We start from the raw sequence: 12,063 nt of genomic DNA on the forward strand, positions 1-12,063 counted from the left end.
AGGACAGGTGTGGTTTTCTTTGAGGGACAAAACACATCTTAGTTGGTGTTTGTATATTAAAGAGGCATGGCTAAGAACTATGTCTGCAATACTATCTTGGATTAATTCAGTCATTTCATCCATCCAAAGTGTTTGACCCTGACCATAGGCAAAGAATGTGGGAGAATGTGAAAAGTGGGGAGTATTATTAATATTCTGCCTACACATTTTTTTTTTCAAAGCCTTCTTGAACCAATTCACATTTTTAGCCCAGGGAATCTCTCAGAGGTAACAAGTAGGCTAAGATAATTTCCTCTTGCTCAATACTCAATGGAGATGGAGAATACTCTCCTACTTAAGTAAAAATTCTGTGTAGGCAGGGAAACTTTAATTGTAGAAAAAGTATTATGTAAATGTAAGTTACTTAATGAAAAAGGAAAAGAAACCTTCACAGGAAGTAACTATTTTAAAGAGATGAGAGAACTTGTTTGCCATGCTGCAGCTTGTAAGCTGTTCGCTGGTAGATTTCTGAAATGATGTATTTATTATCAAGAGAAACAATAACCACCTTCTGCTTTTAGGCAAGATGGAGTAACAACCAAAAAATGGCTTCATATGTGAAACAACTGTTTTCACAACACTAGATAACAGGCAATGAAGAACAGTGAGTGATCTGAGAGATGAGAAACGAACATTGTGAGCTTAATTCATTGAGAGGAACAGAGTGGGGAGCCCAGGAGTCCAGCAAGCTCCCTAAGTCGAGGAGATGGAGCCGAGAGTGTGGGGAGATCAAAGTGGCTCACGCTGAAAGGACAGAATACCAGAGAAGAGAGAGCTGCACATAGAAAGAACTCTGGAGATCTGCAGAGGATGCCCCTTGTATACTGAGCTGAGTTCTGATCAGTGAATGCGTGTGAGGATACTATTCATGGCCAAAGGGAGAACTTCCCAAACGATCTGAGGAAACAGTGCCCAGTGCTCACACAGGGCGAGAAATAAAGCTGGTTCCTATGAAGCAGAGTGAGGACCTCAGGATTCACAGGGCATTGGGCAGAGTACACAGGAGGATCTTGCCTCGATAGTGTAAAATACCCTCTAAAGTAAGCATTGCTGTGGTTCTGACCAATAAATCTTAACAGTAATGCACACAGGGATCAAACTGTTCCCATGCAATACAAATGCATTCCATAACAAAGCTCTGAAATATTTATAGAAATACGAAAACATCCAGCATCCAACAAGGTGAAATTCACAATGTCTAGCATTCAACTTAAAAGTACCAGGCATGCAAAGGAGCAGAAAATTTGACCCATAATGAGGAGAAAACTCGGTCAACTGAAACTGGTCAAGAATGGACACAAATGTTAGAATTACAGACAAATACATTGATTTATTATAACAATATTCCATATGCTTAAAAAGTTAACTAGAGACATGGTAGATATACAAAAAGGCCCATATTGAAATTCCAGAAATGAAAACTGCCAAGTGTGAACTTGAGAATATATTGGATGAGAGTAATGGAGAATTAGACATTGTAGGAGGAAAATTACTGAACTTGGTGACATAATAACAAAAACTACCCAAAATGAGACACACAGAAAAAAGGGAATTCAAAAACATGGAAGCAGCGCATCAAGCCATGAGACAGTGTCAAGTGGCTTTTTATAAGTGAAATTGGAGTCTGCAGGGGGTTGGTGGGAAAAGCAGAATAAATATTTGAGCAAATAATAGCCAAAAAATTCTGCACTAATGAAAACTATAAACCCACAAATCTAAGAAATCCAGTGAACCCAAGCACAATAAATATAAATAAAACTATACTAAGGCATATCATAATCAAATTGCCCAAGACCAGTAATAAAGAGAAAATCTTAAAAGCAGTCAGAGAAAAAAAGAAACATTAACACAGAAGAACAAAGACTTTTATTTTTTTAGCAATTACTCTGTGTCTCTTCAATTTATAGTTCTCAACTTTTAAAGGCAGGGCCTCATTGCAAATAAAGAAACAGAGGCTATCATGGTACATAAGGTCAATGTGACAGGTAATTTTCTTTGCTGACCCCAAAGCCATTTGCTTCATTTTTCTCTGTAGCAGAATTCCAGTTTTGTCTAAGTCTTTGGTAACACATCACTGATATCTGGCAAGTGAGCTCAGCCACTGGTCTTGACCCACCTCTGGCCAATGACGTATAGAAGTCTTTTCAGAGGGGATGTTCTGGGAGAGATTTATGCCCTGATGGCAAAAAGGTGTGCAGGAAAAACCAATCTGCTCCCTGCAGCAACCTGGCCTTCCTCCTCGGATTACGGTTTCAATGTTTGGAGTTGCTGCAGCCATCTTGCATCCAGGAGAGAAAGACCAAGGACATCTCCAGTGCCAATGCACAGCTCTGACACTGGAAAGCCTCTGAACTAATCAGAAACTGCCCTTTTCTGAACTTCCTTTCACTTGAGCAAAACAACCCCCTATCTGCTTAGCCACCTTTACTGGCATATTTCTTCCTTTGGCTAAACACATTCCTAGCTGATACGATCATAAGGTTAGAAAAGGAAATCAGAGACTTGAATATTTGTCTTCAGGCTCCAAATTGGATGCTCTTACCATTGTATCCCAGCTATTTTGTTTCCAGCTTACTTTTAAAAGTGGCCCTGGTCTGAGTGATGCAAAAGCATAGAACATCACAGGCACAAGAAAGCTGAGGAAACTTTTTCAAAACTGGAGGAGAGACCTCTCAGGACCTTGAGGCATCAGAGTCCTTCTGCCCCATCCAAGCCAATGGGCAATGTCCACTTTTTCCTGCCTTCATTTCCAGTGCACATCAAAGCATACCTAATTTCTGATGGTAGCACTTCTATGTATAAAGTATAGGGGTTAGTGATTTCAAGAAAAAGAGACTCAGAAGACCAAAAAAAAAAAAAAAAAAAGGCAGGGGACAGATGGATTTACCCATCCACTCTAGCATTCTTCACCAGTTGGGGCAAGGATGGGACCAGGAACCTGAACAACGTATCTCCATGCTGGTTTCCAAAACTTTCTGTAGCCCTTATTAAACGGTCACAAGGCACAGCAATAGATTAAAGGCTCTGAGAAGTTCTGCAGCAAGGAAAGAGATTGCTTACCTTATGATTACAAGATCACTTTTTTCAAGCACATTCACTGGCAGCTGATGGGTGAGAGACCCTGCTCTAGGCAAATCAAATAGGTACAGGGGTGAAGATGTTGGGATCTATTTGGCAGATCTATTTCATAGACCATATGACATATCGGAATGCAATCTGATATGTCATTTTCCAGTGTAAAAACTGTCAGTGGCTCCTCACTGCCAAAAGGATCAAGTCCAAAGTCTTTGGCATGCCAAAAACCCCTGTGAAATGTGACAATAGCCCCAAGAGCCTATTTTGTTAGCCTCAGAAGAATAGCAAAGAAGTCCTCATTCCTGGATCACATACCATGATGTTCACATTGCCATCTCTCCTTATATTTTACTTTCTGTCTTCTTCTCTATCCTGGCCTAGGGCCTTCTTGCAAATGGAAGCTCAAATGTTGTGTCCCTGAAAATCCTACTCTGGTTTTCCAAAGTAGGCTGGAGGCTTCCTCTTTGGGATTCCCATTATGTATCTACATTATAGCATTTATCACATTGTATTAAAATCTCTAGGAACTCTTCAAAGTAGAGCCTACGTGCCTTTCTTTAAAAAGTCTGCATGCTTTTTGCACCTACTATTGCATCTAGCACATGCTAGTTGTTTCATAAATATGTTCCGAGAAAATGAATGAATGAGAGGACTCTCATGCTTATTCTGTGGCAACCCTAAAGCATACATAAAAGGTTCTTAGGAAGGCCTGAATATAAATTAAACCAATTTAGAGCCTTGAAACAGTTTATGCAAGTCTAGTTTAATACAAAAATAGTCTGAACTCAATAGACTTCTCCTTGGCAGACAGGTTCCTCTGAACTGTGCCCTAAGTGTTGTAAGAAGCATGAATTTAATATGATTTCATAAAATAAACAACCCATTATGGTTTTAAGTCCACTTTAATAAAAGGAGCCCAAACAGAAAGATCTATAATTTTTCATGTGAAAGCTAAGAGTCATTGTCTAAGTATTATACAGTGATGGGAAAATTTTTTTTCAATGGTCCTTGAAAATGAGGGTCAATGACACAGAGGACATCCTCTTTTAGGAAAGAATTGAGTTTCCCCTTAAAATGCATATTGTGCCTGGTTCCAAAGGTTCTAGACATCATTTACAGGAGTAAATTTTCTTATTATGGTAATAAATAGAAGTAAGTTTTAGCCCTGGTCTCTTTACTGCAAAAAAAAAATGTCTGAGATAAGGATGTTCCTATATTCCTAGGTTTACTTCCTGAAGTCAACACTCCTAGCCTCAAAGCCAGACCCAGATACAAATCTGAGTACCGTTTTTATTCACCTGTAGGGCTACGAAGGCACACAGAAAAAGTGGGAGTCCTGGTGGGAGTTCTGTTCAACAGTCATGCACTGACCACCTCATATGTGCCATGCACCATGCCAGTTTGTGCAGAAACAAAGATCTGTAAGACTTATCTTCTATCTGCTCTCATATTAATGAGAGAGACATAGCTGTGAGCCAGTTTCCTTAAGGCAAGGTGCTCTATGCTGTGATACTTATTTGTATGCAGTACAGAGAAAGCACAGATTCGTGAGCAATTATTCTGCTAAGAGGAAGTCAGGGAGGAGGTGAAACTGAAACCTCCTCTTATGCTGCTCCTCAAAGATGGAATGGCGTTAGTGCATAACACAAGACAGTAAAATACATCTGTGGAATAAGTCCATCTTTCTATTAATCAATTGGAGAGTCAATCAATCAAACTGTCATCCATCTAACTACCTATCTATCTTGAAACATTCACATTACATAAAAATATTTCTTAAAAATAAACACATTCTTTTAAGACCAAGGCATGATAGTTAATTCTTGCTTATTTCTTACTTGCTTGACTAGTTCTCAAATTATCTAAACCTTCTCCTCCTTGCTGTGGCTCAGGACTTTATTTTCCAGTTTATCAACTCTTGGAGACCTCCAAGGTGATCAGGGTAAGGTGAAAGGTGCTAAAATTCACATCTGTTCATCTGGCCACTTGCTATATTGGCTGGTCTTGGTACCACACATCTTCCTTTCTCTTCCCAGTTGATAAACTGGGAGTGGGCATCTAATGATGATTTTCCAGAATTTGTTGCTGACATCATTTTAATATTTTAGAGTTCTGCCCCTGGCCTTGCTCGGCCAAGTTATATTCATTTTTTTTAATGTCTACTATAAATCACTTTGCTTATTCTTCCTTTTCTTAAGTAGAAGATAAACTAAAGGATAGGATTTCTTACCACCCCAACATAAAGCTGAAGCCCAAGGGAGAACAAGACTTAACAGCTAGGATTTCAGATGTTTGGGACCCTCCACTCATCAACAGATCACATACAGTTTAAACACATGTTAGAACCAAACAGTGAAAACCACCAAAGGGCTCATTACAAAAATTTCAGTGGGCTCAGTGCAGCACAGTCGTGACCAAGCAGAGTGAGACCCTAGGTCTCCAACAGGCAGAATGTGAACGAAATCTGGTTCACATGTTTCCTGAATGTTTGCCAGTGGAGGAAAGAAGTAAAAAACAAAATAAAAAACTGGTACTGCAGAGCTGCTAATTAAAACAATTCAGAGAACATAAATGCTAGAGTAATTTTGGACCCGCCATGTCGGGCTGTTCTCAATGCAAATGTAGTGTTCCGATTTCTCCCTTCATTGGGAAGGTATAATTAGCTCAGCTGCAACAGGGTGGGCGCCTTGAGGCAGCCGTTTCCTGGTACTGCCAGGTCCCCTGTGACGAAGGAACAGCTGCCACCCGCCCCTCCTGCCATGAATTGCATAGAGCCATGGCTATCCCTGAAGCCTTCTTGTAAGCCACCGTGAGCAGACGGCTTGGACTTCTAGTGGGACTGGTTCTTGCTTAAAGATAAGGAGCATTTTACTCCTCAATTCAGTTGACTTTATTTCCAATCTTCATTCTTCCACATAAGGTAGCCCTGGTCCAAAAAACAAAAGAAAAATACAAACAAAAAACAAAACAAAACAAAACCTCTCTCCCATTACTGTGATGGAAAGAATGTTTAACATTGGTAATGACAGCCCACATCGGCTAAAGCAGTTTCGCACCTTGAAGTTCAATGCAGAGTATTGAAGGGGATAGGAAGGAAATAATGAAACAGTATTTTAAAAATACACTTAAGGTGCTGGGAAATGAGAAACCTGAACTGAAAGGAAAACACATAACCCCAGCTATGGTGATAGAGAAGTTGAAGAGATATCATGAAGGGAATGGGTTCAAGGTTAAGCTTCTAAATGACCCAGTAGGTGGATGACTGATGTAAAAGCAAGAGTACTCTGGGACTTAACCACCGCAGGAGACACTGGAGGTCTTCCTGCAAAACAGAGCGAAAACTTCTGCTTGTACATTTGACAGACTCAACAGAATGGGCCCCACTGAACGTCAATAAGCAAACATCTTCCAAAAACCAATTCTATGATGGCAAATATTCACTTTCATGAAACGAAAAGGTGAGCCATCATTCTGAAATTTTAGAGAAGGCAAAAGAAAGGGTCGTTTCCTTATTTCCCTAGGCTGCTAGCAAATGGTCAGGTTTTGCATGCATCATTCACTTTCCTACCCAGTCCTGCCCATTCCCATCTGCAACGGAGGCCATTGCAAGGCTGGGTCTTCTTCATCCTGAATGGGAAAACCAGACAAAAACTAACCCTGCAACTGCAACTGAGTAGTGACCATTGGGGTGGGGTGGGGGTGAAATTAACATGACATCTGGAGCACATTTCTTAGTGACTCAGTCAGTTCCAAGACCACGTAACAAATAAAGGAACTGGGAATCATTATTCTTCTGATCATTTCAGAACAAAGTACTTCATAATATTGTCACCTCAATAAAGGATTTTCTTTTTCTGATACAGAGTCTCCCTCTGTCTCCAGGCTGGAATACAGTGTCATGATCTCGGCTCACTGCAAACTCTGCCTCCCCAGTTTAAGCGATTCTCCTGCCTCAGCCTCCCAAGTAGCTGGGGCTACAGGCACGTGCCACCATGCCTGGCTAATTTTTGTAGTTTTAGTAGAGATGAGGTTTCATCTTGTTGGCCAGGATGGTCTCCATCTCTTGACCTTGTGATGTGCCCACCTTGGTCTCCCAAAGTGCTGGCATTACAGGTGTGAGCCACTGTACCCGGCCAGGATTTTCTTTTTAACAAGTAATAAAATATGGTAGAAAGCAAAGACCAGTGTTTTTACAATATGTAAGTAAATGACCAAGATTCATTTCTCATGTTCATAATGGTGGTCACTGTTTTACTATTATTTTCCTTTTCACACTTTTTTGAGATGTAATTCAGGTGCCATAATATTTAGCCTTTAAAGTGAATGGTTCAGTGTTTTTTTAGTATGCAATTAATGTTGTACAATTGCCACCACTATATACTTCTAGCACATGTTCGTCACCCCCGAAAGAAACCCTGTATTCATTAGCAGTCAGTTCCCATTCTTCCTTCCCCCTATCTCCTAGTAACTACTAATCTACTTCCTGTCCCTATGGATTCACCTATTCTGGACATATCATATAAATGGAATCACACAGTATGTGACCTTTTGTGTCTGACTTCTTTCACTTAGCTCACTGTTTTTAAGGCTTAATCTGTGTTGCAGTATAAATCAGTACTCCATTCTTTTGTATGGCTGAATAATATTTCATTGTATGGATTGCCACATTTTGTTTATCCATTCATCAGTTGATGGACAGTGAACTTGTTCAGACTTTTAGGCTATTAATAGTAACACTACCATGCACATTTGTGTTCAAGTTTTTGAGTGAACATACTATTTCAATTCTCTTGAGTACATGCCCAGCAGTAGAATGACTGAGTTACATGGTAACTCTATGTTGAACATTCTGAGGAGCTACCAAACGGTTTTCTAAAGCAGCTGCACCATCTCACATTCCCACCAGGAAGGTACGAGAGTTTCAATTTCTCTACGTCCTGGCTAACACTTGCTATTGTAGTCATCCCAGGGCATGTAAAATGGTAACTCATTGTAAGTTTTCTTCACATTTCCCTAAAGACTAATGAGGTTATGCATATTTTCATGTGCTTATTAACCACACGGATGTTGCCTTTGAAGAAATATCTATTCAAATCCTTCACCTACATTTTAGTCCAGTGATTTATCTTTTTATTGTTGAGATTTTAGGTATTTTTCTCTAGATTAGTTTTGGAGATTTCTAGAGAGGAAGATGTGAGGTTCTATCCAGTTAAGTCCTAGCTTTGGGGATGAAGTGTACGTCTATTGATTTGGGTAATAATTAGGTGGAAAAACATATTGAGCACTCACTTTTTGTGCCAGGCACATTGAACCCTTTACTAACACTGCAGAGAGAAAGCCTTTTCCTGGGCCACAGGTTCCTCCTTGGGCACTCATCAAGATCAGTAAAGCTTTTCCTTGGAGAATCATCCATGTGTTTCTCTGCCTCCTGAGTCAGGGAGACACCCCGCCCCATCAAGGAAGGGAGAACTTTCATCAAGGAGCAGAACTAGCAGAGGAAACTCATCTTTAGTAGGTAAAACCTTCCCCATGTTTTAGATATCTGGAACAAACTAGTCATTGCTCTTAAGTTACATTTGGAACACTTGAAGTTAAGAGTGTGTGCCCATCCCCTGCAAATACACCCAAGAGAATCCTTTTCCATGTGGTCTCTATTCCCATCTGCCATAGAAAATGTAAACAATGCTTACCAAGGTGACCAAGAAAAAAAAAAAAAAACACCACAAAACAGTCAAACGAATAAGGAGCATGACAATAGATTCATTTTCTTACACTAAGTGTAGCAAGTTCACTCCACTAAAATGCAGAGGCCACCGAGGTGAACAAGGCTACAGGAAGGGGAATAGGAAATAAACTGAGAAGGTGCCGCCTTGAAAATAAATAACCATGAGAAGAGCAAAGCCGTCATCTTCACCAGTCCCACCAGTCCTCTTATGAAAGGTAGCCAGTCCTGTGCTTTATGCTCTTAAGCTGCACACATCAGCATGTTTATTCCCTTCCTTCCTTTTCCCTTCCTCTCTCCTTGAAAAACAAGCATAACATGTAAAAACATCAAATTGAGGGTTGGTAGAAAATCAAATTGAAGTGGTAGAACACCACCCCGAAACTTCACTCTAAATATCACAAGATATTTAGTACCAAAATCTCAGTTAACAAAGTTAACCTATCCAGGGGGCCCGTTCCAGGTCATCAGTGGATCTGAATCACTGTCTATAACTCTGGCTCTCAGTGATTTCAGCCCTGGAAACACCAGACAAGCTGTGTGAAAGTGTCTACGAACAGGCAGGACAGAACTTCTTCCATCTCACCAAGCTAAACCACTTTCAACCCAGATGGTGCTTGGAGGGAACTTCCAAAGTCCAGTGAACTATTCTTTATGTCAACAAGTTCACGTTAGTTCAAATCTCTGTCAAAGGCTGCAGGAATAATTTCACAGAATCAAAGTCAAACCTCAACATCCTTCAACCTCACCAGGAACTCCCCCAGGCCCTCAAGTTTCTCTGGAAGGATTCTCATACTGAGGACTTCACTCTTGGAGATCTCACCCACCATACTGGAGTGCCAGGAGCAGGGTGGGTGCTATGGGCTGATCTGTGTTCCCCAAAAACATATATGTTGACAGCCTTACCTCCAGCACCTCAGAATGTGACTGTATTTCGAGATGAGACTTTAGGTGATTAAGTTAAAATGAGACCATTAGGATGGGGGGCAATCCAATCTGACAGGTGTCCTCAAAAGAAGAGGAAATTTAGGTGTAAAGGGAAGGATTGGGAGGTCACACACATAGTAAAAACCATCCCGTGTGAGGATCCAGTGAGAAGGCAGCCAGCTGCAAGCCAAGAGTGAGGTCTCAGGAGGAACCAATCCCACTCACACCTTGAACTTAGACTTCCAGCCTCCAGAGCTGTGAGAAGCACATGTCTGTTGTTTAAGCCACTCAGTTGTGATATTTTGTTATGACAGCCTCAGCAAACAAATACAGCAGGGGTCCCGCAGGGAAAGAGGTCCCTGGGGTCTCTCATCTGCACAGCTACTCACCCTGTAGTAGTCAGTGCTGTACACGTCCCGGGACATCCCGAAGTCCCCGATTTTCACCAGCAAGTTCTCCCCGACCAGGCAGTTCCTGGTGGCCAGGTCTCGGTGCACGAAGTGCTGGGATGCCAGGTAGACCATGCCCGCGGCGATCTGCTGGGCTATGTGCAGCATCTGCGACTGCGTCAGCTCCGTGGGCGGGTTGCCCTCAGCCATCAGCACTGCATCAGGGCCGTGTGCCCTATAGGAGGACATGGAGGGTGAAGCTGGGGGCCTCAGCATTTTCACTCCTGGGGCCTTTTGCCCCTGCCCCTCCCCATCCCTCCCACTAAGCTCCTCACCCCTGCCCCATCAGCTGCTGGTGCTAAAAGATGCTGCCTGGCTTAGCATGAAGAGGAGACAAAGGTGCTTCACATGGTTTTACTTCTGAAGTCCTGAGAGCACCCAGGCTGCTTCGTTTCCCAAAAGCATCTGGAATTCCCAGGGCCTGTGGGCCTGAATGTCCCCCCTTCCCTCCAGTGCACAGACAGGTTGACATTTCAGAGGCTCTGGAACTGTGCTGGGTTCAGGCACTGGCCAGGGCCCCCGACCCTGAGAAACAGCAGGTAGGTGAAGGAAGACAAAACCAAAAACAAAACATTGGGGGAAAGATGGACTCTCCTAGAGGGATGGACGGGGCAGCCCAGCGGGTCCCCACCCCTCCCCACCTAGCCAGGCTATGCCAAGCATCCCCCAACCAAGCTGATCCCTCCAGAGTGTCCCCACCAGCACCAGAACTGGGCAGCCTGCAGCCTTCCCCGGACTGATCTGCGGCCCAGCATGGTTTTCAAGCTGCCCCTGGCTCTCTCAAGCCCAGTTCAACAGAGACCCAGGGCATTTTCAACCTGGATGCTCATTCCCAATACAAAATGCCATTGCCTTCTGTCCACCCCTCCTCCAGCCTCCGTGCAACACGGGTTCTGGCCAACACATAGGAGAACTCTTTTGAACCACAGCATATTTATTCTTTTGCTAGGGAAAATCACATTCTTTACATTATGGGGAGGGGGTTATGATTTTTTTTAATCTTGTTTTTCTTCTGTCTTATGCGCCTGGCCTCTCCCCAGCTATGTGATGACTTATGGCATCCTAACACTGTCATGTGCTGTAGGGGTGGGAGGGTCCGCGTCTTAGGATGGATGCCGCCCTCAGCGCGGGAGGGCCTGCTGGCATCCTGCACTGAGCCAAGATGGACGTCACTGCCCCTAGTGGCCTGAAGAGGCGCTGCAGCGTAAGAAATAAAGGCGTGGTTTGCTGTCAGAGCTCTGCCCCGGCGTGGCCAAAGGGCTTCTCCCTCGGAAAGGAAAGATCTCCCTCAAGACATTTTGAAAACTTGGAATAAATATAAAGGATCTTGCATAAATGTTAAAGTGAGTGACCTCACCTGCAGGGTTCCAGAACCGTGTGAGTATTAGAAACTGAGAAGGCCAGAATTGCCTGAGAACACACGTCAGGGTTTGCCCTGCCTCTCCACCCTTCTTCCCCCAACTATTTAAGCCACAGACATATCCCCACTTCATCCTGGCTCCAGCCTAAAGTGACTATCCTTCGCTTTGATTTCGGAAAGCATTCTGTCTCCAGATCTTTCATTCCTGTACTCTTAGGGAACCAGCACTGGACAAGGATTTGGGGGGTCTCCCAGAACCACCAGTGTCCAATACCATGATCCAGGGAAGCCTTATAATTTCTCTCATCTGCAATTTCTTCATTCGTCAAAAACACAGAGGGATATTATACTGGGTGATCTCTTAGGTTCCTCCTGTCTCTAGGTACCTGGAGACATTCCCCAGGGAGGAGTTTTCTCTCTTTCTACAGGCCAATCCTTAACATATTTCACCTCTGCTCAAACCACAACCCCCAGCTGCCGCTTGTCACATT

General features: G+C 42.8%; 1 protein-coding gene across 9 annotated transcripts in view; it reads right to left on the reverse strand.

The window, feature by feature from the left end:
• NTRK2 (neurotrophic receptor tyrosine kinase 2) overlaps positions 1–12,063 on the reverse strand; it is a 348,512-nt gene that overhangs the window by 60,721 nt on the left and 275,728 nt on the right. For all 9 annotated transcript variants that reach the window (XM_032290797.1, XM_032290792.1, XM_032290798.1 and 6 more), the window contains one exon: positions 10,153–10,387. In XM_032290797.1, coding sequence (XP_032146688.1) covers positions 10,153–10,387 — 235 coding nt within the window. The remainder of the gene's footprint in view (positions 1–10,152; positions 10,388–12,063) is intronic.

Source organism: Sapajus apella, unplaced genomic scaffold, assembly GCF_009761245.1.
Source record: "Sapajus apella isolate SASKATOON/1434 unplaced genomic scaffold, GSC_monkey_1.0 scaffold24, whole genome shotgun sequence".
NCBI classification, from domain to species: domain Eukaryota; kingdom Metazoa; phylum Chordata; class Mammalia; order Primates; family Cebidae; genus Sapajus; species Sapajus apella.